General features: G+C 35.6%; 5 protein-coding genes across 10 annotated transcripts; 4 read left to right on the forward strand and 1 right to left on the reverse strand.

Annotated features, from left to right (window-relative positions):
• Positions 1–331: 331 nt before the first annotated feature.
• Positions 332–6,379, forward strand: LOC111491795 (serpin-ZX-like). 3 transcript variants are annotated; one of them, XM_023140838.1, is made up of 3 exons: positions 332–804; positions 1,185–1,189; positions 1,549–2,459. In XM_023140838.1, exons 1-3 carry the CDS (start codon positions 421–423, stop codon positions 2,324–2,326), a joined length of 1,167 nt encoding a protein of 388 aa, XP_022996606.1. In that variant the 5' UTR covers positions 332–420; the 3' UTR covers positions 2,327–2,459. The 3 variants fall into 3 exon arrangements, 2 of the variants coding, with proteins under 2 accessions (XP_022996606.1, XP_022996605.1); XR_002719764.1 differs by lacking the exon at positions 1,185–1,189 and adding an exon at positions 6,282–6,379 and having other exon boundaries at positions 340–813; positions 1,550–2,384; XM_023140837.1 differs by lacking the exon at positions 1,185–1,189 and having other exon boundaries at positions 340–813; positions 1,550–2,459.
• Positions 2,906–6,364, forward strand: LOC111491794 (serpin-ZX). Of its 2 annotated transcripts, none has more exons than XM_023140835.1 (2): positions 2,906–3,330; positions 5,444–6,364. In XM_023140835.1, exons 1-2 carry the CDS (start codon positions 3,052–3,054, stop codon positions 6,221–6,223), a joined length of 1,059 nt encoding a protein of 352 aa, XP_022996603.1. In that variant the 5' UTR covers positions 2,906–3,051; the 3' UTR covers positions 6,224–6,364. The 2 variants fall into 2 exon arrangements, with proteins under 2 accessions (XP_022996603.1, XP_022996602.1); XM_023140834.1 differs by lacking the exon at positions 2,906–3,330 and adding an exon at positions 4,687–5,199 and having other exon boundaries at positions 5,444–6,362.
• A 1,369-nt stretch (positions 6,380–7,748) lies between the features above and the next one.
• LOC111492436 (mitogen-activated protein kinase kinase kinase 5-like) lies at positions 7,749–11,508 on the forward strand. The gene is made up of 11 exons (XM_023141774.1): positions 7,749–8,242; positions 8,480–9,253; positions 9,341–9,428; positions 9,567–9,629; positions 9,718–9,881; positions 9,979–10,054; positions 10,190–10,246; positions 10,315–10,440; positions 10,543–10,752; positions 10,834–10,934; positions 11,065–11,508. Exons 1-11 carry the CDS (start codon positions 7,890–7,892, stop codon positions 11,162–11,164), a joined length of 2,112 nt encoding a protein of 703 aa, XP_022997542.1. The 5' UTR covers positions 7,749–7,889; the 3' UTR covers positions 11,165–11,508.
• A 6,095-nt stretch (positions 11,509–17,603) lies between these two features.
• LOC111492039 (uroporphyrinogen-III synthase, chloroplastic-like) lies at positions 17,604–23,571 on the reverse strand. The gene is made up of 9 exons (XM_023141201.1): positions 23,302–23,571; positions 21,689–21,776; positions 21,436–21,502; positions 20,575–20,690; positions 19,904–19,999; positions 18,986–19,041; positions 18,409–18,494; positions 18,128–18,262; positions 17,604–17,985 (listed from the first exon to the last, which is right to left on the reverse strand). The coding sequence occupies exons 1-9, from the start codon at positions 23,566–23,568 to the stop codon at positions 17,934–17,936; spliced, it is 963 nt and encodes a 320-aa protein (XP_022996969.1). The 5' UTR covers positions 23,569–23,571; the 3' UTR covers positions 17,604–17,933.
• Positions 23,572–24,914: 1,343 nt separating this feature from the next.
• On the forward strand, positions 24,915–27,717 carry LOC111492038 (patatin-like protein 2). Of its 3 annotated transcripts, XM_023141197.1 has the most exons (8): positions 24,915–24,956; positions 25,037–25,178; positions 25,477–25,658; positions 25,832–26,012; positions 26,095–26,259; positions 26,474–26,776; positions 27,126–27,304; positions 27,440–27,717. In XM_023141197.1, the coding sequence occupies exons 2-8, from the start codon at positions 25,047–25,049 to the stop codon at positions 27,543–27,545; spliced, it is 1,248 nt and encodes a 415-aa protein (XP_022996965.1). In that variant the 5' UTR covers positions 24,915–24,956; positions 25,037–25,046; the 3' UTR covers positions 27,546–27,717. The 3 variants fall into 3 exon arrangements, with proteins under 3 accessions (XP_022996965.1, XP_022996967.1, XP_022996968.1); XM_023141199.1 differs by lacking the exon at positions 24,915–24,956 and having other exon boundaries at positions 24,965–25,178; positions 25,835–26,012; XM_023141200.1 differs by lacking the exon at positions 24,915–24,956 and having other exon boundaries at positions 25,088–25,178; positions 25,474–25,658.
• Positions 27,718–27,845: the final 128 nt, after the last annotated feature.

Genomic DNA, 27,845 nt, shown 5'->3' on the forward strand with positions numbered 1-27,845 from the left:
CACGTTTTGTAACAAATTTTATATCAATCTATTGATCTTAACATTAAAATCTTTGCCGAATGAATCACTAACGATCAGGAACTAGAATAGAAGAAAGAATGAGTCACATGTTACATGAAAATTATTAAAACTATATAATAAATTTTTGATAAAAAAATAATTTAAAATTTATTAAAATCACCTAAACTCATTTTTTTAATGCGAAAATAGAATCATACTCGAAGTGAATTTATGGTCAAATATTCTCCATGCGCAACGCACGTGAGATGCGGGTGAAAAGACAGTCGGCGACCAAGGTGCTAAGGTGGGCCCCTTCCTTGATTATTTAGCCCCCAACCTCATGCACTGATTTTTCCATCCCATCTCAACTACTGAACGACTTGATTCATCGATCTCGAACCCACTCTCCAGCTGCCGGAAATGGACATCAGAGAAGCAATCAGAAACCATGGCGACGTCGCCATGGCCATCACCAAGCGCATTCTCCAACACGACGAAGCCAAGGGTTCCAACGTTGTGATATCCCCCTTGTCAATCTACGTGCTTCTCAGCCTTGTCGCTGCCGGCTCCAAGGGCCGCCCGCTGGATCAACTTCTGTCCTTCCTCAAATCAAACTCCATCGACAACCTCAACGCCTTCGCTTCTCATATCATAGACAAGGTCTTCGCCGATGCGTCTTCCTGCGGCGGACCTCGCCTCGCGTTTGTCAACGGCGTTTGGATCGATCAGTCACTTTCTCTCAAGTCTTCTTTCCAACAGGTTGTGGACAAATATTACAAGGCCGAGCTCCGTCAAGTCGATTTCCTGACTAAGGTGATTGATACACTCTTCCTTCTTTCGCTCTTTGATTTCTATCTATACATTTTTATCATTTCTTTGGTTGTATTGAAAGGCTAATTAAATGATCTCGAAAGTGAAGCCTGTTAATTAAACATTAAATGATATTTTTCTTTAGTTAGTAGGTACAGTTAGTCCGTGAACAGCCAACCATCCCAGTAAAAATAGGATAACTTTTATAGATAGTCATTTTTTCCTCCTAAAAAGATCTATTAAATTCATCGAGTTGTTCCAAAGAATCAAAACGACCAGTTATTAATAGAATTCCTTGTCGGCTCTCTGTAAAATACTCATTTGAACGAGGGCTTCCAAAAACATCGTAAGCTAAACCCGTGCTGACGAATAACCAACATGCAATGAATAGAGAAGGTATAGTAATGCTATGAATGACCTAGTATCAAATACTAGTGATAATATCAACAAAAGAATGTTCTCCTGTGCTTCCAGACATGCCGAGCTCCACATATTCTTGTACCGTCAAAAGGGGATAGATTCCGTAAAAGATGAGATCAGTAAAAGGAAATTAACTGAAATTTTATTTTTGTAAAATCGTAATTAGTATAGCTATCCTTCTCCAAACCATTTTAAATTCAAAAGTTAGTTGAAAAAGTGAAAGGACACGAGTTGAAGATGAAAGGCCAAGAGTTGTCATAGTAAATAATGGCTCTTTTTATGTCCATGTGAATGCTTATTGATAGATGGTTGTTTTTAGGCTAATGAAGTGATTTCGGAAGTGAACTCATGGGTTGAAAAAAACACGTATGGACTTATCAGAGAGATTCTTCCCGCTGGATCAGTGGGTAGTTCCACTCAGCTCATCCTTGCGAATGCACTCTACTTCAAAGCGGCATGGCAGCAGGCATTTGATGCTTCGATAACAATGAAGCGTGATTTCTACCTTATTGATGGGAGCTCAGTTAAAGCACCCTTTATGTCCGGTGAGAAGGACCAATATGTAGCTGTGTTCGATGGGTTTAAGGTTCTTGCATTGCCGTACAGTCAAGGTCCTGACCCTCGTCGTTTTTCTATGTACTTCTTTCTCCCAGATCGGAAGGATGGACTGGCAAGTTTGATTGAAAAGTTAGATTCTGAGCCTGGGTTCATCGACCGCCACATTCCATGTAAAAAACAAGAGCTGGGGGGATTTTTGATTCCAAAGTTTAAAATTTCCTTTGGGATTGAAGTTTCCGATGTTTTAAAGAAGTTAGGATTGGTGTTACCATTTACTGAAGGAGGGTTGTTAGGAATGGTGGAGTCCCCAGTGGCTCAAAACCTTAGTGTTTCTAACATATTCCACAAGGCGTTTATTGAGGTTGATGAAGAAGGCACAAAAGCTGCAGCTTCTTCAGCTGTTACTGTAGGAATAGTAAGCTTGCCTTTAAATAGAATAGACTTCATTGCCAACCGCCCGTTCTTGTATTTGATCAGGGAAGACAAATCAGGAACTTTGCTTTTCATCGGGCAGGTGTTAAACCCTCTTGTGGATTGAATAATACCAATAGACTGGAGCTAAAGAATAAACCTAAATAGCTGCAATAAAATCTAGCTAACACTTCGAGGAATGTTTTAGCATATCCTATGAATATTATAAGTATTATCTATAACATATTTCATGTGATACCCATATGGTGTTATTTCTTGTTTTACACCTTGTTTGTTGAAATATGTTTAAATTGTTAGTTATTTAGTTCAATAACATTATGGAAGTAGAAAGATAAGTTTTGGGCATTTTTTTAAAATACGAACCTTTCTTTGAGACTATTTAGAAGCTACGAGAATTACACCGTGTCATAGTCGTACATTTTCAATCAGTGTGTCAAGATCTTAATTTATAGATATCGTTTACAAGTTTTTGTTCATTTATAAAAATAAGCATGCATAAATAATTTAATATTTTTCTTGATTGTATTAAATTTGAATAAAAACTAAAGTAGAGAAGATAAGAATTACTGTTTTTAACAAAAGAGTTTCTTTTGGGGATATTTTCTGCTTAATTATTATTCATTAAATGTCAATTTGAAATATGAGAGATTCCAATCACCCCTACTATAAAGCAAACAAGCACTAATATAGTATTTCATTGAGTTGTGTTTTCTCTGATGGACATCACAAAACCAGACAGAAGCCATGCCGACGTGGCCATGACCATCACCAAGCGGCTTCTCCAAAGCGAAGGCAAGAACTCCAACGTTGTGTTTTCGCCATTGTCGATCCATGTTTTGCTCAGCCTTATTGCTGCTGGCTCTAATGGCCCCACTCTGGATCAGCTTCTTTCATTCCTCAAATACAACTCCATTGACCAACTCAACCATTTTACTTCTCAAATCGCGTCCATGGTCTTGGCTGATGGCTCTCTCACCGGTGGGCCTCGCCTTTTGTTCGCCAATGGAGCTTGGGTTGGTTGATCTATCACTTGCGCTCAAGCCTTCTTTCAAACACCTTGTCCAAAATGCTTACAAAGCCACTCTCTCTCAAGCCGATTTCAAGACTAAGGTGACACCCCTCTTCATACTCAACTCAACGGTATTGGAATTTAATGAAAATCATATTCAAATTCACACATTTGGTGAAATCACACTCAACTCTGGATATTTATTTTTAAAATATCATTATTTTCGTATAGACGAAGGAGTTATGTATAGTAAGATCCTATTAAAACGAAACACTTTTATACGGGTATAAACCTTTTCCTAATAGACGCATTTGAAAAAACTTTATTAAAGCCCAAAAGCGAAAGTCCAAAGAGAACAATATCTTATAGCGGTGGGCCTGAGACATTACAAATGGTATCAGAGCCAGACATCGGGTTATGTGTTATGAGCTTCGAAGAGGGGCGAACATGAGGTGATGTGCCAACAAAGAGGCTAATTCTCGAAGGGAGTGAATATGAGGTGATGTTCCAACAAGGACGTTGAGCTCTGAAAATGGTGGATTTGGTGGGGATCGCACATCGATTGGAGAAAGAAACTGCTAAATCCTCTTGTCTCTAAATAATGCATTTATTATTATTAAGCATGTGCTACAAGTTCAACCTTAGTAACAACGAAGATCTTTGCCAGTCTTGTCTTTTGATAGGAGCAAGTTCACAGTAACAACCAACATCTTTTTTCTAGCAAGAATTTAATTAGTTATGAAATATATAATATTAATAATTTTGAAGAATATTTTATTAAAAAATATATCTTAGATATTGGTAGAATATTTTATTAGAAAATATATCTTAAATATTCTTAAGTTAAATTTGAATAGTAGTATTATATTTTATTTTATTTTCAAGATTTAGTTAGTTTATATTTTCTTATTTTTGTAGGTATTAGTTGGTATCTTGTATCTATTTAAAGGTTGTGAATATCAAGGAGATTGTTCGATTGTATCTATTCTTAAATCTTTTATATCTATTCACACTTCTGAGGATAGATATTGCATCATTTGTCTCTTATTAACACATTAATTAAATTTTAACTTTATTAATGGTAAGAATATTAATATTAAATTTACTAAAACTAAGAGTATTATTGAAAGGGGAAGTTTCAAGAAGACGATGAAATTATAAGTAAGAATACTGTATTTTTTAAAAAATCGAAAGTTTATTTATGTTTCATGTTGAAAATATTATACCATTAGTAAATTTATTAAATTTATTGGTAAAAAAACATAAATAAACTCCAAATTAATACAAGCTAGTGGATTTTAACATATTGATACAAGCTAGTAAATTTATTGGTAAAAAAATTAATTTTAGGAAAATAATAAAAAAGATGAAACCTCATCTAACCATCACGCAAGCATATTCTCCACGCGCAACGCACGTGAGATACGGGTCAAAAGCCAAGTTCGGCGACCAAGGTGCTCTGTTTTGTCGGTCTCATCCCTTCGTCGATTTCACGCTTTCATTAAATTCTCATTTACTGAAGAACTTGACTTCGAAATTCGTGATTCATCGATCTCGAAACCGTTCTACTGCTGCCGGAAATGGACATCAGAGAAACAATTAGAAGCCAGGGCGACGTTACCCTGGCCGTCACCAAGCACCTTCTCCAACAGGAAGCCAAGGCCTCCAACGTTATCCTCTCGCCCTTGTCAATCCATGTGCTTCTCAGCCTTGTCGCTGCTGGTTCCAAGGGCCCCCCGCTGGATCAACTTCTGTCCTTCCTCAAATCGGACTCCACCGACAATCTCAACTCCTTCGCTTCTCAAATCGTAGCCACGGTCTTCGCCGATGCCTCTCCCAGCGGCGGACCTCGCCTCGCCTTTGCAAATGGCGTCTGGGTCGATCAATCGCTTTCTCTCAAGCCTTCTTTCCAACAGGTTGTCGACACTGTTTATAAGGCCTTGCTCTGTCAAGCCGATTTCAAGACTAAGGTGATTGAGACACTCTTCTTTCTACGGCTGTTTGATTTCGTACTCATAATTGGAATTAAATTGGGAATCATTTAGGGCTACGTTTTTCTATTGACATTTTTTGTTCTTTCGTACTGCTTACATCTTTTCTTTTGCTGATGCCTCTGCTGAATATGTAATCTAACATAGAACATGAAAATTTAAGGAAAATTATTTGGAAAGTGTTTGATGATGTTGTTTATCATTTCTTTGGTTGAATTGAAAGACCGTTGAAGTGATTTCAGAAGTGAACTCATGGGCTGAAAAACAGACTAATGGACTTATCACAGAGCTTCTTCCCCCTGGATCAATTGATAGCCTCTCTAAGCTCATCCTTGCGAATGCACTCTACTTCAAAGGGGCATGGGAAGAGGAATTTGATGCTTCAAAAACAGAGAAGCGTGAGTTCTACCTTCTTGATGGGAAGTCAGTTGAGGTGCCCTTTATGACCAGCAAGAAGAAGCAATATGTAGCCGCCTTCAATGGATTTAAGGTTCTTGCATTGCCATACAAACAAGGATCTGACCCACGTCGTTTTTCTATGTACATTTTTCTCCCAGATTCGAAGGATGGGTTGCCACATTTGATTGAAAAGTTAGATTCCCAGTCCGGGTTCATCGACAGCCACATTCCATATGAGAAGGTTAAAGTGGGGGAATTCAAGGTTCCGAAGTTTAAATTTTCCTTTGGGATTGAAGTTTCCAATGTTTTAAAGGGGTTAGGATTGGTGTTACCTTTCACTGAAGGAGGGTTGTTGGAAATGGTGGACTCCCCATTGGCTCAAGGCCTTCATGTTTCAAAGATATTCCATAAGGCGTTTATTGAGGTTAATGAAGAAGGCACAGAAGCTGCCGCTGCTTCAGCTGCTGTCATAGCGTATAGGAGCATGGCTTTTGGAGATATAATCGATTTTGTTGCCAACCGGCCGTTCTTGTTTTTGATCAGGGAAGACAAGACAGGAACTGTGCTTTTCACTGGACAGGTGTTGAACCCTCTTGTCCATTGAATTGTTACACAATAGAGTGGCGCTGGAGAATAAACCTAAATAGCTGCAACAATGTAGTAACGCTTACTTTTTGCTGCTGAAGGCATGTTTTAGCAGCATGCCCTTTGAATATTATGTGTATTATCTATATCTGGTTTCATATGGTGTTCTTACGGTGTTCTTGGTGTTCTGTTTGTGGGAGACTGTTTGATCTCTTTTGAAAATTGTATTTAGTTTCATTTTGTTTTCTTCCTCTTTCTTAAGGTGGACAACCTAACATATGAACTCTTTACTAAATTCTAAAAACAATTTATTTTTTTTTGTTAATTTTAAAAACTTGCATAAATTCTAAAAACTTGGGAAAGAAAGTAAATCACAAAATCTGAAAAATGTAAATGAGGTTTGAGTCCTCATAGTTGAATATGTACGACCGTGACCGTTGGTAAAAATAAGAACGAAAAATAAAATTTACTCTCCTATGATCGAAAAATAATGTGAGATCTCACATCGAATGGAGAAGAGCTTGAAGCATTCAAGGATGTTGTGCCTCCAATGGGGTAGATTGTGAGATCCCACATCGGTCAGAGAGGAGAACGAAACCTTTCTTATAAGAGTATGATAACCTCTCTTAAATTATTCTCCTATGATCGAAAAATAATGTGAGATCTCACATCGAATGAAGAAGAGCTTGAAGTATTCAAGGATGTTGTGCCTCCAATGGGGTAGATTGTGGGATCCCACATCGGTCAGGGTGGAGAACTAAATATTTTTTATAAGAGTATGATAACCTCTCCCTTAAATGCGTTTTAAAGATCTTGAGTAAAGTTCCGAAGGGAAAATCTCTATTTCATTTATTGGATTTGATCGTTTATATCTCTATCAACTTATTTTCGTGGGAGATGCAAAGATTGAGAGTAATTTAATTCACAACATTATTATTATTATTATTGAATATTTTAATTTTATGAAATTGATTGAAAGGAGCAACTAAGTCTTGAGAAATCAATATATTATTAATACAACTGAATAAAAGGAAAAAGAAAGGACCGAGTCTTTGACTCGGTATCTGCGACTCAGTCAATAATAGAAAACCTGGAGATGACGTGGCACGTGATGTGAACGCGCCAGAAAGACCAATGCCATCTGTATTCTACCTCTCCCCTCCCTGTCGGACGCGTCAACGACACTCTCCAATTTCCAAGGTCAAGTGTATCCCACGCGCTATCGTTGGTAAAACAATACAATTTTTGGCCATACCCTCCATGACTTTTTGATCCCATCCGTACGCACACGCTGTCTTTGGACTTACCAACTTTGACCTACTTCCGTAATTTAACAATTTCCAAATTTTAATACTTTTTTTAAGTCAACATGTCGTTTTATTAGGAGCCTAGCAAATAAGTTGTCGTCGCTCCCATATCTGAATTTCCCATTATTGATTTTTCAAATCCCAAAACATTTTATTTTAAGAAAAAAACGAAGGAACAAGAAAAAAAATAAATAACATTAGGCGATTCTTAAGATAATCAAACCAGCGATAAATCTGGTTAAAGCCATTTAGGGACTTTTTCTTTTTTTTCGTTTTTTACTTTTTCTGGGGAAAATAAATGGAAAAGGTCGGTGAGATTATGCACATGTAACCGGCGGGCTGCGGCACCGGCCTGGAAACCGCCATCAGCTTAGCTAGATGCCTTTCTTTCACAAAAGCGCTTCAAATTCTCGGCTTCAACAGAAGGCGGCCGATTCTGATTTTTCCGTTGTTCAAACCGAATCGCTTGTTCAGCGGCGGCTCACCAGACAGAGGAAGCTCCGGCATCTTACGGATCGAGAAATTGGCGTTGAACTCCCCCGATCATTTCCCGATTCCCCTGATTTATCTGCAAAGCCTAGATCGCCTCTTGGGGGTTCCGAACGTTGGTCCTCGTCGCCTTTGCCCCAGCCTTTGCCTCTGCCGGAGTTATTTCCGGTTCGGAATCCAGAGTCCGATTCTTGGTTTGCTAGCCAAGGCCGTGTGGTCTCGCCTATTGAAACTCCTGTCCGGTGAGCTTTCTCATGTTTTGACTTGACTTTTGTCCTACTAACTGATGAAATTTTCGTTTAACTTCCTTCGGTTTCTGTTATCTTTTTATTCTATATCATAACCGGGAAAATGGATTTTGCTCTATTTTGGGTTTTTTGGACCCATAAACCATTTGATTTTGTTCTATTTGTTTTGCTCTCCAACCAGTTTTGGTTATAATTTGTTTCTGTTAGTAATTCTGCTATTTAAACTGTTAGGAAGAGCTCTGATCGTGCAACAACGAATGTAAATGGAGGTCTGGGCAACAATCAAAGGCGAGTTGCTACAGATTGTAAGTTGGAAGTTGTTAATGGCAATACAGGAGGAACTGGGGCTAACACATTTACAAGCCCTCATAGTCCCTCTGTGAACTCAGGTAAATCCATTTCGATTAAGGAGTTTGTTTTTAGTTGTTTGGATCAGCCTCCAAACAGCAAAGTCAGGGGATCCCCAACTCATCCCAGTATTCGAAGGGGTAACTACAGTTTGACACCTAAGACTTTGTCGTCAAAGAGTGCCCCAACAAGCATTTTACCGAGTCCGACCGCTAGCCCACGAAGATCATATACTGGAGATCTTTTCGTTTCTGGTTTGCCTCGCCATGACTATCAGGAATCTCCTTTCAATAATTCTCCCAGAGTCCCACCCCTTAAGACTCCACACACTTCTCAACCTTCTCCTCTCCATAGCCCGTCCGCTCGAAGTTTCGTAAGCAATCCCAAATCTCCTAACGATGTGAAATTTCCGACGCATTCTAAGTTACAAAAAGATAGTAGTACAGATTGGTCTGAAAACCTCGGTCATGTCAATGCTCATCCATTGCCACTTCCTCCTCCATTAGCACACTCTTCACAATCATCTCCACAGTCCCTTTCGTCGAGCGTTCATCATGTTAATGAGAAGCCATACATTTCATCTACGAAAAGTCGGTGGCAAAAAGGAAAGCTCATTGGACGTGGTACGTTTGGAAGTGTATATCTTGCAACCAACAGGTATGATCTAAGCTTAGCACTATTGTTATATGTGTAATTAAGTGTTTAATAAAGTTATCCTCATAGTTATACTTTCATACTTTCTAGTGAAACTGGAGCTTTATGCGCAATGAAAGAAGTTGACCTCATTCCTGATGATCCTAAATGTGCTGAAAGTATAAAGCAACTAGAGCAGGTATTGAGTCGTCTACTTTCTCGAATTCTATTTAGTGAGCATATGTCTGTCCTGAAGATCTGCTGTCATTGCAAGAGAAATTCTTGACAACGGAGATGTCGTTTACGAGCAATCTTATGGAATCCTTTCTTGTCTCAGGAGATTAAAGTTCTCAGTCAACTTAAGCATCCAAATATTGTGCAGTATTATGGAAGCGAAATAGTAAGTGTTCTGTCTTACTTTTCTGTATCAGGAATTAATTCCATCACTTTTGACAACTCTAAAATTTGGGTTTATTTTTGAAATGTAGATCGATGATCATTTCTATATATATTTGGAGTATGTTTATCCCGGGTCGATAAACAAATACGTTCGTGAACGTTGTGGAGCCATTACAGAATCTATTGTTCGCAATTTCACCCGACATATTCTCTCTGGACTGGCTTACTTGCATAGCACAAAAACAATCCACAGGTGCAAGAAATTTTTTTTCTTCTACAGACAGATAATCTCTGTGATAAGTTTGTCATTCCCACTGTTGATTCTTTCCATTTTATTGTGCTTTCTATAGGGATATCAAAGGTGCAAACTTGTTAGTTGACTCGTCGGGCGTTGTCAAACTTGCAGATTTCGGGATGGCAAAACATGTGAGTTTTTGAGTACTAATGAATATCATCTTTTTGCAGTGAACTTTGGTCATTGCATCCACTTTTGAACTCCGAATGTGCTATGCTTTTCATAAATGTTCTAATAGTTATGAAACTCGTTTTTTCTCCACTCAGCTGACAGGGCAATATGATCTTTCTTTGAAGGGTAGTCCGTACTGGATGGCTCCGGAGGTATGTGTCATGGCCGACGTGAATTTTTTAAACAGCATGTTCTCTTTAACTCGTTGAATTCATTTCAGGTCATGAAGGCTGCTATGTTGAAAGATGCCAACCCTAATCTTGCTTTGGCAGTTGACATTTGGAGTCTGGGTTGCGCCATAATTGAAATGCTGGATGGAAAACCTCCGTGGAGTGAGTTTGAAGGGGTGAGCCTGTTATCTCGTTTTCATTCTTTCTATTTTCTAGACCTTTCAAGAAGCTTTATTCGTATCGATTGACATATCGACAATGATATATGAACTTTTCAGCATCAAGCCATGTTCAAGGTGTTGAATAAAACCCCGCCTGTCCCGGAAAAGCTATCTCCAGAAGGGAAAGACTTCCTCCAGTGCTGCTTTCAAAGGAATCCAGCTGACAGACCAACAGCCATGGCGCTCCTTGACCATCCTTTCTTAAGATCCTCAAATGACTCGAATATTTCAACCCCCACGTCTGCATTTTTGACAATGAACCGCATGGTTAGTTTTTCTTTTTATACATTCTTTATAAGGTTATGCGTAGAAACATCTCATTAATTTTCATATTCTATGCTCTCTTAGGAAAAACTCTTGAGTCCGAAGGACCACCGTAGTCCCAAAGGAGATCAGGCGCAAAACTCTTCTGGAACTTTGGCTGAAAATGTTTATCTGTCGTGCCGTAGGTAGCTATACTAAGCTCTTGCTCATTCACTTATGAACCATGTAATGATGAAGCACAAGCTTGTAAATCTTGGTGTCAGTTCTTGCTAGTCTTCCTTGCAACTGACTCCCCTTCTTACCATCGTATCTCAGCCCTTCAACGAACATTTCAAGCAATATTCCTGCCAGTGCCGTTAACAACCATCCCTTTGCTGTTTCAAGGACTCATAAAAGGGAAGTGCCTCACCTCTGAGCTACAGTTGTGGATATTTACAGGCAAATACTCGACCGAGGAAGTTAGCCACCCTCTGCAGAAGGCCCCAGGAGCTGGGATAGAGATCATCGTTCCCTCTGCCTGTTTTAACGACAAAACTCGTTCTTTCTTGAACAAACTCTCATAGGTCTTAGAGACCATCAAGCTTGAGGTGTTTGCCAATGTTCGAGCAATCGCCTCTGCGATGTATTTTTTGTACTTGTAGAAAAATATCTCCCTTGGAAGATGGTACTAGGAAAAGAAGAGGATACAAGCATTCTTTTTGTACACATTCTGTAAGCAGGATTAGATTTGGATCTGTACATAGTTAGTTTTTATTGGCACTCACTGCTCGCGTCAATGCAACTCACCAGAAGGCAAGATGCCATTAAATGACCTTGACATCTCAGTTTTGTTTCAGCTCCCTTTTTCTTTTTCTTGCCTGGTAGACTTAAATTTCTGTGTTCCAAGAAATTAAACCATTTCAAGATCAAGGACTGATCACTGAAGACGCTGTCGGAATGAATTCTATAAACTTTATCAACAGGTAAATGCTATTCATTTTCTTCTCTGATACCCGCACTCCATGGCTGAGTTCTTGGAAGTTATAAGCAAAAGAAAAAGATTAGAAAGTTTTTAAATCAGCTGGTTGACAATCTGCAGAGGCTTCACGTGACAGTACTGAGCCATTTCAGCCGATTCTACGTAGCCAGTTTCTGTAGGCCTCGACAGATTCCATAAAAATATGCTCTGCTGCAATTCTTATTTGTCTGTTTATCCATTTTCTTGTTAAAAAACAGTAACTTTTGATCAAGAATAGCCCTGTAAATAGCTCACTTGGGTCATTTGACAATTTGTTTATTTATTATTTAAACAGCAAAAAAGGGCATAATCTGGGAAAGAGATTGGACTCTTAACACTCCTAAAGATTCCATCTTTTCTGATTACATTGCCTTTTTCCGTTCGTCCTTTTATAGTGCTCGGGGGCTTATTGTTTCCATCAAAATTACAGTGAAAGAACCATCCTTTTTCTCCACTGCTCACTCTTAGCAGTATCTTTGCTTTTCTCTTCTTCTTCACTCCATCTTTTTCGAGCTCCGGGTATCTCTCGCCATTACAGGAGTAAATCCCGTGGCTGCTGCCGGAGCATTACATTACAGATCTTGCTCCGGTCAAATGTCACTCCCAATTGAACAACAATCTCCGCCGGCGACGGGAATGCTGCCACCTTACGGCGGCCATCCCGGAAGCGGCTCCGTCGGTCCGGTCATCGGAGTCCTCGTCGTCATTATTGTGTTTGCCGTGGTCGCTGTCGTGGTTGGGCGGCTGTGATCGGGTATGAGCATAATGGGCTACGGCCATTTCTACTTGGAGAGCTGGGCGGAGACGAAATGCTCCTCTTGCATTGACGGAAGGATCAGCCCGACACCGCCGAGGGTCAATGTCTCCCCCGCCGCCTCTCTTCCGACAAGGACAATGGCGGTCCGAACCCGGCAAGAAACTAAGCAAGAAGAACCAGCTTCTCAAAATCCACCTGCCAACGCTTGATTTCTAAGATGGGAGTCGCTGGTAAGCGGATTATGATAGCCCAAATATTCTGTAATTTTCAATATTTTTTCCTCATTTTTTATTCTTTTCTTCTTCCGCTGTCAGAATTAGAAATTTGTAATGCCATTTTCTCTCAGCGTTGCTCTATCAAGTTCGGAATGTTGATTTTAAATTTTAGTATCAACTGGCATTTAGAGAGAATTTTTTAGTAGATCGAATTTCAATCTGTACTAAAATGACAAAGTTAGTCAAATTTTGTGCACCTACGGGAACAGTCACCCAACAAGAGCACATCCCCAATTTTCTACCACATTCTCTGTCTCCTCTGTTGTTGGGCCAACTTACTGAGCCTTATGTCCTCTACAGTATGAGGGGACAACCTTAAAATCAGCGGAAATTAATGTAGGTGTCAGTTTAGGCCCATTGAGCCCATAGTCTACTTACTTTTCAGGCCCAGCCCGTTAGTTCACAGAACTCATATGCCGAACTGGCTATAAAAGCATTCCCGCCCCTTTCAAATTCTCTCCCACCGCTGGTATCTGAAATTTCCCTCTACCCTGTATTCTCACCGCCAATCTTAGGTTCTATCACTTTCCTTCTCTTCTTCATGATTCTTGATTTAGGAAATAATTTTTGTGTTCACATTTCCGATCTTAGGTTTTATACCTTTAGTTTGCTTCACTAGTCTTGATTTTATTGCTTGTTTTGATGTTTTGCTTTGATTTCTTCGGGAAAGCGTTTTTATTGCTTTTCATCGCATGGTCAATGTTAGATTTTCTTTGTTCTCATGACGATAGTTCAAGGATTTATACTTGAAGTTTGAGTATGAAATGTCACAGAATCGATCGGTCTGTTTTTCCTCTTTTCTTTACATTCTATCAAAAAAAATTTGCTCGATCTTGTTTTCTCATTTTTTTTTCATCTGGTTTTAGATTTGTCTTTTCTGTATTGGAATTACTGTTGCTCTTCGTTCTGAGTTCATTTTTTCAACTATCGCAAAAGGAATCGATGACAATAATTCGAGGTTGTATTCTTGAAGATTGAGTTTGAAATGTAACATAATCGATCTCTTAGAATGCATCGTTCTCTTTCTTCTTTCCGTTACGTTCTATAGAGTTCATTTTTCTGGATCTCTTGCATTTCTTGATCAATAACTTCAAGTTTGGCACTCCGTAATTGGAATCACTTTTGCTCTGTTTCAATTTCAGGTTCTATCACTTTCCTTCTCTCTATGATTCTTCATGTAGGAAAGAATTTGTGTTCACATTACCGATCTTAGGTTTTCTACCTTTAGTTTGCTTCTTTAGTCTTGATTTTACTGCTTGTTTTGATGTTTTTCTTTAATTTCTTCCGCAAAATGTTTTTACTGGTTTCCATCGCATAGTCAATGTCGGATCTTCTTTGTTATCAATGATGATAGTTCAAGGATTTATTCTTCAAGATTGAGTATGAAATGTCACAGAATCGATCTCTCTGTACTTATTGTTATTTTTCCTCTTTCTTTACATTCAATCAAATTCTTTTTGCTCGATCTTGTTTTCTCACTTTTTTTTCATCTGGTTTTAGATTTGTATTTTCTGTATTGGAATTAATTTTGCGCTCCGTTCTCAATTCGGTTTTCAACTATCATAAAAAGAATCGATGACGATAATTTGAGGTTGTATTCTTGAAGATTTGAGTTCGAAATGTGTCAGAATCGATCTCTTAGAATGTATCGTTCTCTTTCTTCTTTTCTTTATGTTCTATAGAATTCATTTTGCTGGATCTCTGGCATTTCTTGATCAATAACTTATAAGTTTGGCCTTCCGTAATTGGAATTAATTTGGTTCTGTTTCAATTTCAGGTTCTATCACTTTCCTTCATTCTATGATTCTTCATTTAGGAAAGAATTTGTGTTCACATTGCCGGTCTTAGGTTTTCTACCTTTAGTTTGCTTCATTAGTCTTTATTTTACTGCTTGTTTTGATGTTTTGCTTTAATTTCTGCCGGAAAATGTTTTTACTGATTTCCATCGCATAGTCAATGTCGGATCTTCTTTGTTATCGATGACGATAGTTCAAGGATTTATTCTTCTAGATCGAGTATGAAATGTCACAGAATCGGTCTCTCTCTGTACTTGTTGTTTTTTTTTTTCCTCTTTTCTTTACATTCTATCAAATTCTTTTTGCTCGATCTTGTTTTCTCACTTTTTTTTTTCATTTGATTTTAGATTTGTCTTTTCTGTATTGGAATTACTTTTGCGCTCCGTTCTCAATTTGGTTTTCAACTATCATAAAAGGAATTGATGACGATAATTTCTGGTTGTATTCTTGGAGATTTGAGTTTGAAATGTGACAGAATCAATCTCTTAGAATGCATTGTTCTCTTCTTTTCTTTACGTTCTATAGAATTCATTTGAGTTTGGCTTTACTTTTGCTCTGTTTCTAAATTCAGTATTTAACCCTTAGTAATGAAAGGAATGTATGATAATGATACTTTTCTCTTAGAATGGTTTTATTTTTGAAGATTGACTGAAATATCACAGAATCGATCTCTCAGTACGTATCGATCTTTTAAGTCTTTTCTTTACGTTCTACCAAATTCTTTTTTGCTGAATCTTGTACATTTCTTTGATCATTAACTTCAATTTGATCTGATTTCCAATTTGGCTTTCTGTAATTAGAATTACTTTTGCACTGTTTCTTATTTAAGTATTCAACTATCATGATAGGAATCGATGATGTCAATTTGAGGTTTTATTCTCTTGAAAATTGAGAGTGAAATGCCATAGCATCGATCTCAGTACATACTGATCTCTTTAGTTTTTTCTTTATATTCTATCTAATTCTTTTGCTCGATCTTCTACATTTCTTGATCATCAACTTCAATTTGATCTAGTTTCAAATTTGGCTTTCTATAACTGGAATTACTTTTCTCTAGCATTGAACTATCATGATAAGAGAGAGGTCACTCTCTTAAGATTCTCTTTATCCTGCTTTTAATTCCTTTAAAATCATTTCGATATCTAAGGATTCTCTACACCTTTCTCCATTGATCTCTGTTTATGTTCTGTTACATCAAAATTTAGAGACATTTTCCATCATTAATGAACTGAAACATCAAAAACTTCTTATTTAGAATTCTAATTTCACTAGAAAGTCTAATTTGTGGCAGTCGCAGAACACGATTGAACCTTTTGTTTTAGATAGTTGCAACCTTAATATCTTGTCACAGTTAGATGATAAGTTATTCGTTTGTTTTTTATCAAGTCTGTGAAATATATCTAAATTTAGTTTTTTTTTTTTTTTTTTTTTTCCTTTTGTCTTGCATATTGATCAGGTTGGATTGCATGAATGTGTTCTTCACGCAAGGTAAATCTCCTAAACTAATAATGCCAAGTTTAACGTATATTATATAGATTTTAAGATTAGCTTTTGTATTTCGTTGGTTGATGATGATTGATTATAATTAAGGTTATGAGTGAGAAGTTGCAATAAGACTCCACAGTATAACATAATTAATTTTTTAACAAACAGAAAATGGATGTTATTAAGAAGCAAGAAAAGTTGCAAATTGAACGGTTAAATTTTAATACAATTGATATATTGTGTAGTAGAGTGAATGGATGTTTAAATTTTAATTTTGTTTATTTGGTCTAAAAGATCGGCAGGGTCTCCCATTCAATATTCTTTTTTAAGGTTACATAAAATTGAATTTTGTGTTGGATAGAGTCCTATTTTTAATTTATATACATCGTGAATTTTATTAATAATTGAATTGTTCATTTGTATTTTGCTTTTAGTTTTCTTAGTTTTTGCTTTTTAAAAAATTAATTTCATAGACTCTATTTACACTGATTGTTTCCTTTGTTTACCGACTTTTTAAGTTGTATTTTCAAAATGCAAAGCCAAGTTTTGAAAACTATTTGATTTTTTTTTTTTAATTAGGCTTACAAATACTATTTTTACTTAATTGGGTTTTTTTTTTGGTTTATATCTACTTTTTAAGAATGTCTTCAAAAATCAAGTTAATTTTTAGAAAAGTAAAAAATGAGCTTTTAGAAACTTGTTTGTGGTTTTCTTAGTTTAACTAAGAATTCAGTTAAAGATAAAAATATGATAAAGAAGTGGTAATAAAACAAACAAATGAAACTCTAATTTTTAAAATCTTGTCTTTGTTTTTGAAATTGAACTTTAAAGAAAAATTAGGTGAATACCATCAAAATTTTCAGTATTTCAAATATTAAGTGGATATTAAATGGAGATTTAGTTTTTTATTTTTGAAAATGGTTTAAAAATGCCTCATTCTTAAGAGACTTGCGTAGTTGTTAACTAATTTTAAAAATATTTGCAATATTCCAAGTCTTTATTCATTTTCAGTGAGTTTGAAATTATTAACAAACTTGTATTGAATTCGTAGAAAAATAACATAAATTTCTAGTTATTTCTCCAAATTTTTAAAAAAAAATTTGCCCTTAGTAACATTTTTCTCTATTTTTCTTCTTTCATTTTACCAAGTATTATTTTGTATAATTTATCATCAATTCATTTTAACTTTCACCCTTAGTAATGGATTAAATTTAAAAAAGGTAAATACATCATATGCTAGATAGAAACTTCACATACAACGGGACTAAATTGAAAAAAAATATATCCATTAGGAATTTTGACTTATTCAATGTTTTTAAAAATTCATAGACCAATGCTAAAAGTTCATTAAAATGCTAAACATAAAACTAAATTTAGATCAATTCTAGGATCGTAATTTTACATATTTAGGAACTCTAAGACATTTCGAAATTCTAGGATCGTAATTTTATAGCCCAAAAGTCTTAAAAGGTAACTGAAAAGTCTTAAAAGGTAACTGAAGGCTGCTGTGCTGCAGGAATCTTGCAATTAATTTAGATGGTGAATTACAAACAGTTTTGGCAACTTTATTAGTTGGAGCTACTAAACTTAATTTCTTCAAACCAAAGCTAAGAGGAAGGACAAAAGAAAGAAAATTGGACATTGGACAATAGAGCGATACACCTATCATACTCTTTCTTTTTTTTCTTTTTTACTACACGGACCTATCCTATTCATTGAGAATTTACAAATTGCATTCTATTAACAAAAAAGAGAATAGAAGAACCAAAATGTTCATTAATTTTCTGAGAAAAGTTCCGTTTTCCTAACCTGGAAGAACTTGGGCAAATGGACGATGATCATTCCATGACGACCCGATGTTTGAGATGCTTTGATCAAACAACTTGAGCTTCTGATCTTAGCGCTTCCAATATACTATCAACCCACCTGCATCCCAGTTATCACAATTTGTAGATTCAGCATTCAATATATTCGATCTATTGAAAAGATTGTTAAGCATGGAATCTGAACTAAGAAAAGAAATGCATCAACTAGACGATTGTTAAGTTGGAAGTACGGAATAAGTTACCCTTCCAAGCCAGGATTCTTAGGGTAGTATATGTTTTTTAATCCTAATCTTTTTGCGGCAGCTGCAGTTGTTTCGCCAATACAGGCAAGTGACTTTTCCCACTCCTTCGGCTCTGAAATAAGGTTGACCCATGCGCTGTTGCGACAGATTCATGATCCATGCCAAGATGGAGCAAACAAATTAACATTACAATTCTCTCTCCCCCGGATGAGATAACTGAAGTAATCAAATAGTCAAAGTGATGCATGCAAAAAAAGAAAAAAGAAAAAAACAGTTCATACCGAATCGCAGAAGGTGAAGCCACTGTGACAACAGGCAACGAACGTGCTTGCTCGAGAATGAATTGATCAACGTAATCAACAGGTGCCTGAAAGGGGTACCAATCAATAATGTTTGAGTGGACCCTAATGTTTCACATTGCCTGTTCAGGTTACTAAGAGAATGGTGCAGGGAACAAGGTATTCTGATTCAAGACTACTCCTGGAAGGAAATATATATTACGCACTTCACAATTTTTTATTTATTAACTAATTTTAATTTTATATTATTCACATGGTGTAAATTCAAACTAATTTTAATTTTTTATTTAGCTGTGCACTTCACAATTTCCTTGTAAATTTCCAAGGATTGGCATCGTACATGTAAAGAAAGACCCATATAACAGTTCTTTTAAGCATCTATCATTAGTAATGCTGTAACTCGCTTTACTGATTCCATCTAGATTGGCATAGTAAATGATATTTATTTTCACTCAAGATCAAGTAGATGCATACACCTCTAAAAAACGCATGCAATGTTGAATCAGGGTGGTTCATCTTTAAATTTTCAGTGTTATACTAAGGCACATGAATACTTTACCGTAGTATAGGTGTTGAGCCTCATGACCTCAAATCCACGATTTGAAAGGCCTTCCTCTGTACAGATAGCAAAGAGGGATACCAAGGTTATTTTTAAAAGCCATTATTTTGCTTTTAGTTATAATAGACGGAACAACGCTACATACTTGCAAACAGTGAGACCACCAAATACTAAAACTTTATTTTTGAAAAAAAAAAAATATGAGTAGCAAATAAAAGCCCGCTACTACATACTTGCAAACAAATCACTTGACATGAATATCAGATATCCGCTACAGTTTGCATAAAACAAGGAGGAAAATATATTTGTAAATAATATACACTATCTACCACAAAGAGTGATGACACTCTACGAAATATGAAATATTGCTAGAAACGAAAAAGTATTGACTTAAGCAACAAGAGTCAGCATCAAGTTTCAGGCACCACTATCTCTGAAATTTAAAGTACTTCAATAAATAACTTCCTCTTCCTTAGATTTCTTCAGAACAAAAGTTCCCTATTTTTTAAGTGATTAGAACAAAAACAACCTGGCAATTATTCACATTGTTCGTATTTTGTGTTTTTATTTTACATGAATCAAAAGCAAAGAGATGTCAGTACTTGATTCGAGGGGAATGCCATTAAAATGTTATTAATCTAATTCAAAGTATTTTGAATTTTCAGCTGTGGAAATTAGGTTTTACTGGTCCAAGTAAAACTGGACTTATCACAAAGAGTGGCTAATCAAGTAAACCTTAAACAATTGATGGCTGCAAGCCATCAAGCAACAATTTAGTAGCAATAATTCCAGTTCAAATAAAATTTCTTATAGTTATGGCATGAGAAGAAAAAAAAAAAAAAAGAAAGATCATTGTTTCCACTCTATCTAATGAAAATAGCTCTCAAGAGTGTAAAAGAAAAAAAGTACGTTGCATACCAATATCATTGCTTGCTTTGGTAGAAGCAGGATATAAGACACTGCACTTTGTATTCCCCAACTTCGGAAGCTCGGAAGCCAAGACCTTGCCTATTGCTGAAAGAGATAATTGGACAAATATTTCAAATTATGTATGTGCAGGACAACATCCTAACAAATAATAATCATCATCACCATCATCATCATCATAATAACAATAATAAGAATAAGAATAATAATAAACAAAAGATATGTAGGGCAGCCACGAATCTTTGTAGAAGGATTCTTACTCTAATCAAATCCAGATGTATACACACATTGAATAATAAATCGTCTATGTTCTCTCAAAAAGAAAAGAAAAGAAAAGAAAAGCCTGCTGCGAAGATACAAATACCCCTGACAAATTGTGATTGTTCAACAACGTTCATAACAGAGTGAGGATTTAAGAATAAAAATTTCCAGCACGAATAATATCTAATGCATTTGACATATTTCTTTGGAGTTGTTTTGATAGTTCTGATGTGCCATACTACTTCACTGTCCTTCTTGAGATCTTTTCATCATCTTATTTGACTTAAGACAGTAGGTAAATGATATAGCTAAAAATGTTAACATCATGCAAACAATTGCAATCCACAAATAATGAATATATGTGCATCATGCACGAGACTTGATTTTGACATACATCTTACCTTTTGAGGGTGCAAACGCCACTTCAAGTAAGTTTGATGATTGCAACACTTCGTCAAAAATGTTAGCTGTACCAGCTCCAACAACACCTATTCTAACTTTTGGCATTCCAGCGGCCCTAAGGAACAACATAATGTGAAGGTATCACTCAAGGATGACCTAAAGCAGCTTTAATGGAACACATGATGGGAAAGTATCAATCAATCTTGAGTTTGTGCTCGTCATTTGTAAAAAAAGTGCACTGTGGATCATGATTATATATAACCAACTATGCAAATTACTATTCAGCAGCAAGAAAGAGATGACCAGCAATAAAACAAAATTCAAAAACACGTTTTGCCTCACTTGACCAACAATACATTTCAAAGAGAATGATATAGCTCATGTACCGTACAGCCACATACAGGTTAAAGAAAAAAGGTGCTAACAACGCATTTAATGTCGTAAAATATAATTTATCAAATGGCATTAATATAATATTTTACATTATCAAATGGTAATATGATGTTTCCTTCAGTTGTATTGTATCACGTGTAACTCGAAACAAACCATCCATTACTCAACAAATTCTAAAGCGCTAGACCAAGTTGACCAACTAGTATGATGAGTATGAATTTCTTAAAGTCCTAACATTCTCTACAAAGAAAACAAGTTGTATGCAAATGCTGATAAATTAAATAGGAAAAATATTTAAAACATATTTCTAATAAACTCATGAAACTTCAAACCTTTTAAAGTTCTAGGAAACTAACAAATGTCAATTTTTATTTTTATTTATTATTATTATTATTTTTTTTTTTGACATATGAAATTGTGTGACATACAAGAAGGTGAGAGTCCAGTGAGTTAGTTCTAACCCTTACTTCCATGCCTGTAGGAACACCAAGCCAGCTTCAGGGGAGGTTATAATGATCCAATCAAATACAGAATCTGTTAATGAAGAGGGAAAGAAGATTGTAAACGGTTGTGCCAATTAATAGTCTTCCAAATATTCTGTGGTACATTGAAAATTACTAAAAAATATAGGCGTGCATTTGAGATGGAAAGAATCAGTTGAACGAGAATAGTGAGATTTTGAGGAGAGCGAGAAGAGAAAACCAATCCTGAAGGACGTACCACTAAGTACAGAGTGTAACCTATTCAAGTCAGGTCCTTGACTGTGTTGAATGAGGGGAAGCTCCAAACAGTTTATTCCATGTCTTGCCTGCGATCAACATCAGAAATATCAATACAGTCTGGTTTATATTGATTTCAAACTTCATAGATTGGATTGTAGCTTGCTCATCCACACAATATCTATTATTTTACCTTCACAGCAGGTTTGTTTAAGAATAGTCAAGGAATGTTTTTTAGGGAAAAAAAAAAAAAAAAGGAAATTGAGGAGAGAAGCAATGGTATATAGAGTAAAACATCAGTAACTTTAAGTTATGTAACAAATATGTCCATGTCGGAAATATTCATCCATTAGTGGATGATAATGGACAAAAGTTCAAGATAAAACATCATGTCTATTCTCCATCCTACCCTACCTATTCTTGATTGAAGCAATAGATCGGTTTCCTGGATGAAATACTATGCAAGACTAAGCAATGAACAGGATTCATAGTACCTATTGAAGCACTAATCGCCACGAAAGTACTATACGCATCCAATAAAAAAGAACAATATTCTTAATATCAACACTTCCTAAAATCAACAATGCAGAGCAGCTATTACGAATAAGCTATTATATGAAAAAAGGAACTGAGATTAACAAGAAATATACCACCGCATGCAGCGATGGAATGGTTCAATATAGTTCTGATAATATACCTAAGTACTGACATTAAACTCATATTGAGGCTACTTTCGAGTATAGATCGGTACCTGAGGTTTCCTTATTTAGCTTTACACATTTATATTAGTTGATTGAATATCTTTCTTTTACCATTTGACACGTTGAATGGATTACCAACTTTTTAGATTGTGATTTTGTAGGAAGTAGCACAGATTTAGTTGGCACTCTGCAATTTTTAGGATAAGTTAAATATTTAAACAGGTGAATCTGTTCAGAAAATATCATCACCTCATCTTGAGCAAAAGTCTTCTGCAATTCTCTCTCTCTTATTTTTTCCATTTTTATTTTCTTCCAACAACTTCCTATCATACGATTTCCTCTCACCGAAAAGGATTTCACTTGCCGATTATCCTTGCCGATTGTTGTCGAAAAATAACAAGATCAGCACATTTGATGTTAGAGGCGTTCTTATCTTACAACTGATGATAAAAGACATTTTAATTTTTGGAAAACAGAAACTACATCGGAACTTACAAACTATTACAGTTCTAATTTACTTCAGCGGCAAGAAACGTCCACTAAAGTGCAACATTCCTCATCTTCTCCAAAAAGACATTAACAACAATATTCCAGCAGAAGTAAAGGTAGTAATGAGTCTCAAAATGATTAACAATTTCGGAAAGATCTAGAAAATCGGTGAAGAACTTGAGAAGGCAACAATTAATCAAAAGACTCGAACAACCAGCATTCATTCCAACATTTAATCAAACGCGTCGACTTACAAATCGCTGCACCACATGTATATAAGATTAACACAATGCCTAAGTAGAATGAGAATCAAACTGACGAACGAGAACAGAGCAAAAAAAAAAGGCTCGAGGAATCAAAAGATAAGTCAACAATCTGAACAAAACATGCTCTGATTACAAAATCGAGAGGAACGAAAATTTACCAAAGCATCGATGAGCTTCCCGTTCTTGCCGCGCTCTCTGGTAACCACTACTTTTGGCGCCGAAATTGACGAAGACGTGATCGAAGCAGAAGAAGTCAAAGTGGAGGAGAAACAGGCAAGCGTTCTGCGAGGAAGTAAGATTCGCCGGTAAAGCTGTAGTAGACAAGGCGAAGGAACAACAGAAGGCGTATGGGAGAAAGAAGAGAGAGAAACTGGAGCCATGGGGAGGGGAGATGAGAAAACTGAGACGGCGCCAGATGTTGACATAATAAAACTCAATGACCCAAAAATTAATTAATCCAAATATTCTCACTATTTAAAGGTGGATTTTCAGCCACGTTTCATCTTCTCATTCGTGGAAATGTTTCTCTTTATCGTAATTGCGATACGTGGGACCACACCCAATTAGTCCACCGAATGGAGGACATTACGACGATTAAGAGTGGACCGCGAGGATTCAGAACATTTTTTAATTAATAAAAAAAAAAAGTGAGATTATTAATTATTATTATTTTAAGAAATTAAAATTAAGAAGATTTTCGATTTCTTTTTGATTTGCGTCCTAATTGCCCGGCCGAACCCTAGAATATCCTGTAATTGGAACACGTGCCAGCTCAGAATCTTCGGGCCAGGCCCTGCGGTGAGTCTCTTTACCGTACATATGGATGTAAAAACAATAATAAAACAATACTTCACTTATATTTGTTTAAAATTAGGAAATAGGAAAGAAAAATACCTTTCTTTAAAAAAAAAATTATCAATTTTGCAAAATTTTCTTACAAATGAGAATAAGAAATACAAAAATTATAAATAAAAGAAACAGTTGTCTAATATAATGTTGGAAAATTTGAACATTGGGAGAAAATTAATTCAAGATTATATATATGTAGAACGAGAGATGAGTGATTAAAACTGCCTAAGAAATCCTTTATTAAATAAGTGGGTTTACATTCTCCTTCCATGACACTCCAAATTTATTGGTATATTTTAAAATGTTGAAAATAAGAGCTAAAAAACAAGATCTATATATATATATATATTTTATAAAAATCAAATTAAAATTTTTCCACTCAGAAACAATTATGTCCTCTTCATTTATTAGTGCGACAATATCTAACACGGTTGAAATACTATCTCTATTAGTATGAGACATTTTGGAGAAGTCGCAAAGTCATGAAAGCTTATATTCAAAGTGGACAATACCATACTATTCTCGAAACTCGTGGTCATCTAACAAACACAATTTGAAAAAAATTCCATGAATTACTCTCAAACCAAAAATTTCAAAAACATTAACTTAAAGAAGGTTGAAATGTGATGGCATAGGAGCTATATATAAAATGTTACATGGGATGGGATTTGATGCTTTTATATTAATTTTCACAAGTTAATGACGAAAGAGAACCCAAGTTGGAAAGCAATACTTTTGACATTTCTACAAAATACTCTATTGGTCCACGTGTTGAAAAACAGAGAGGTTTACAACGCTAATCTTTCCATGCTTTGTCACTTTGCATATCCCCAAAGCCAAATAATGGTTCAAAAGGGAGTTGGTAATGCCTATAAATTGCCCCATGGAAGTATAAAAAAATATCCACAAAACTCAAAAAAGGTTAAAAATATTTTCTTAGGCCGTTAGAGAGCTTTCTCAGAAGGTTTGGAGTCTTCCTCTAGAAGCTTCTCTTCTTCATCGCACCTCTTTGGACGAAGACTAAAACTTTGTTTTCATTTACAGTTAAGTAGTCATGGAAGCGATAATTGTGCCATTCCAACCTCCGACTTTTGGTAACCTTATTACAATTTTGAGTATAGATGGAGGTGGAATTAGAGGAATCATTCCCGGAATTATTATTGATTTTCTTGAGTCTGAACTTCAGGTACCATTATATGTTGCATTTTTTAGGAATATAACCGTTTGTAAGATTCATATATGGTCATATACTTGTGTTTTATAAAATGATCATCTCTTGTTATAACTAATGTTTTGGCCATTTGTTTATGATTTGTCAAATTGAATCATTAATTCTAAATGGAATTTACTTGGTCAGAGGTTAAATAGACCACATAGGAACAAATATCCAAAATAATGAAAGAATATGCCTAAAAATAAATTGGGTTTGGAAACAGGAAGTATTATTTGTTGCTAATAATTTTAGGATATTATTATGGTAGTAGAAATTAGACGGCGAAGAAGCAAGAATTGCAGATTACTTTGATGTCATTGCTGGGACAAGCACCGGAGGACTTGTGACGGCCATGATAGCAGCACCAGATGAAAACAATCGTCCCCTGTTTTCAGCTAAAGATATCAAACAATTCTATCTCGATCATTCTCCCAAAATCTTTCCCCAAATCAGGTAATTTATTCTAAAACAAAACGTAAACATAAATTTAAATTTAAGAATGAATATAAGCTTATAGTTTGATTAAATTATCTCACACGTTTGATAATAAACCTGAAAATAAATGGTAATGATGTAATTAAGACACGAAATTAAATTTAATCTATCGATATTTGAAAATGGGACAGAAGGTGGCCAATAGGAAGAATAGTGAAATTATTGTCTGGTCCAAAATACGACGGGGAATATCTCCACAAACTTGTGAAGGAAAAGCTTGGTGATACAAAGTTGCACCAAACGTTGACTAAGGTGGTGATCCCGACGTTTGATATCAAGCTCCTTCAGCCCACCATATTTTCTACCTACGAGGTAATTAATTTATTATTTTTATTTTTTACCTTAAATTCATTATCTTTTTCATTGGAGATTTTAGATTTGGTCCATGTTTCAGATGAAGAATAATCCCTCGTTGGATGCTTACTTGTCGGATATTTGCATTTCTACTTCGGCGGCCCCCACTTTTCTTCCGGCGCATCACTTCAAAATTGAGGCCACTGCTACTCAAAAAACGAGAGAGTTTAACCTAATAGACGGCGGCGTTGCTGCAAACAATCCGGTAAATAACTCACTATAGATCTATGAAGAGGGAGTAGAGATCGCTTTTAGTTTTTTATTATTTAAATTTCTGATTATTTTTACCATGGTTTTCTCTTTATTAACCAAATATTAAAACCATGAATAAATACAAGAAGTATAAATATTTATTTAAACAAAAATGATAATTAAATTATTTTTCATAGTTAAAAAGCATTTTTGTGAAATGAAATTAGACGTTGGTGGCAATTGGAGAAGTGACGAAGGAGGTGATAAAAGAAAATCCAGACTTCTATGCTATAAAGCCAATGGACTACAGAAGGTTTTTGGTCATATCGTTGGGAACTGGAGCTCCGAAATCGGAAATGAAATACACGGCGGAGCAAGCGGCGGAGTGGGGGATGTTGGACTGGTTAACTAACGGCGGCTCCACCCCAATAATCGACGTGTTTTCTCGAGCAAGCTCTGATATGGTGGATCTTCACCTTTCTGTCATTTTTCAAGCCCTTCGTTGCGAACAAAACTACCTTCGCATTCAGGTTCACTTATTTCCCTCCTTTTCCCTATTCATTCAAATTATTATTATTATTATTATTATTATTATTTTTACTTATTTTTAACAACAGTTAAATTTTTTTTATGGTAAGGCTGATTTACATTATTGTCAACTAATTTAAATAAATATATTACTTGTCGGTCAACCATGTTAAAATAGTTTTAAAACATAAAAGTATTATAAATTAATGTCATTTCAAATCTAATTGGTAATACATTAATTTCTATATACTTGTATATATACAAAATTTATTAAAAAATTTAAGAATAAATTACAAGATGAACTTACTTGTATATACTTATCTTAAACGTTAGCTTTTACAAATTACACAGGATGATACGTTGAGCGGCAAGGTGGCTTCGGTGGATGTGGCTACACAAAAGAATCTCAATGATCTTGTGAAGGTCGGAGAAGGGTTATTGAAGAAGCCAGTTTCAAGGGTGAATCTGGAGACGGGGATCTTTGAGGATTGTATTTCAAATTCAGAAACAAATGAACAAGCCCTTATAAGGCAAAGATTAAATTAAATTAAATTAAATTAAAACCCCTTTAATTTTCTCTCTCTTTTTTTTTTTTCTTTTCAATAAAGAAAAATGTCTCAAAATTTGCTTTTAATTACTGCTGACGAATGGGTCATCTTATGCAGATTCGCCATGTTGCTGTCTGAAGAGAGGCGGCTCCGCCATGCAAGGTCCCCTCATGGAAGAGCTGCCGCCTTGAAATTGGAAAATAATGCATCTCCGGCCACCTGAATTTAGATTTCTCATATTTTTCTCAGATGTCTGAAAATTTTAGATTATTATTATGAATTTTCGGAAAATAGTTAAAGATAAATGTAGTTATTTCATAGGATTTGTGTGTCATTTAGGGTGGTAATCCTGTTTACTTGTTGGAATGATTTCATCTTGGTCCAGTTTTAACTAATTTTATGTACCATAAGGTTCCATTTTATAAAGGTCCAGGTATGTTATAATAATATAAAATTTAAATTGCTTTATACGTAAGAATTAAAGTATAATTTTTGGTCCTTTCGTAATAAACAAAAAGAAAAA

Source organism: Cucurbita maxima, unplaced genomic scaffold (genome assembly GCF_002738345.1).
Source record: "Cucurbita maxima cultivar Rimu unplaced genomic scaffold, Cmax_1.0 Cma_Scf00017, whole genome shotgun sequence".
Lineage (NCBI taxonomy): Eukaryota > Viridiplantae > Streptophyta > Magnoliopsida > Cucurbitales > Cucurbitaceae > Cucurbita > Cucurbita maxima.

Bases quoted from the DNA above. Each gene is read 5' to 3' on its own strand.
- LOC111491795 (XM_023140837.1), top strand. From the start codon at position 421: ATGGACATCAGAGAAGCAATCAGAAACCATGGCGACGTCGCCATGGCC. The intron at 814-1,549 runs GTGATTGATACA...GGTTGTTTTTAG, and splicing joins AAGTCGATTTCCTGACTAAG to GCTAATGAAGTGATTTCGGA.
- LOC111491794 (XM_023140834.1), top strand. From the start codon at position 4,810: ATGGACATCAGAGAAACAATTAGAAGCCAGGGCGACGTTACCCTGGCC. The intron at 5,200-5,443 runs GTGATTGAGACA...TTGAATTGAAAG, and splicing joins AAGCCGATTTCAAGACTAAG to ACCGTTGAAGTGATTTCAGA.
- LOC111492436 (XM_023141774.1), top strand. From the start codon at position 7,890: ATGCCTTTCTTTCACAAAAGCGCTTCAAATTCTCGGCTTCAACAGAAG. The intron at 9,882-9,978 runs GTGCAAGAAATT...TGCTTTCTATAG, and splicing joins AGCACAAAAACAATCCACAG to GGATATCAAAGGTGCAAACT. The intron at 10,935-11,064 runs GTAGCTATACTA...ATCGTATCTCAG, and splicing joins GTTTATCTGTCGTGCCGTAG to CCCTTCAACGAACATTTCAA.
- LOC111492039 (XM_023141201.1), bottom strand. From the start codon at position 23,568: ATGTCAACATCTGGCGCCGTCTCAGTTTTCTCATCTCCCCTCCCCATG. The intron at 18,495-18,985 runs GTAAAGTATTCA...TACCCCTTTCAG, and splicing joins GGCTCAACACCTATACTACG to GCACCTGTTGATTACGTTGA. The intron at 17,986-18,127 runs GTAACTTATTCC...ACTGGGATGCAG, and splicing joins AAGAATCCTGGCTTGGAAGG to GTGGGTTGATAGTATATTGG.
- LOC111492038 (XM_023141197.1), top strand. From the start codon at position 25,047: ATGGAAGCGATAATTGTGCCATTCCAACCTCCGACTTTTGGTAACCTT. The intron at 25,179-25,476 runs GTACCATTATAT...TTATGGTAGTAG, and splicing joins TTCTTGAGTCTGAACTTCAG to AAATTAGACGGCGAAGAAGC. The intron at 25,659-25,831 runs GTAATTTATTCT...AAAATGGGACAG, and splicing joins AAAATCTTTCCCCAAATCAG to AAGGTGGCCAATAGGAAGAA.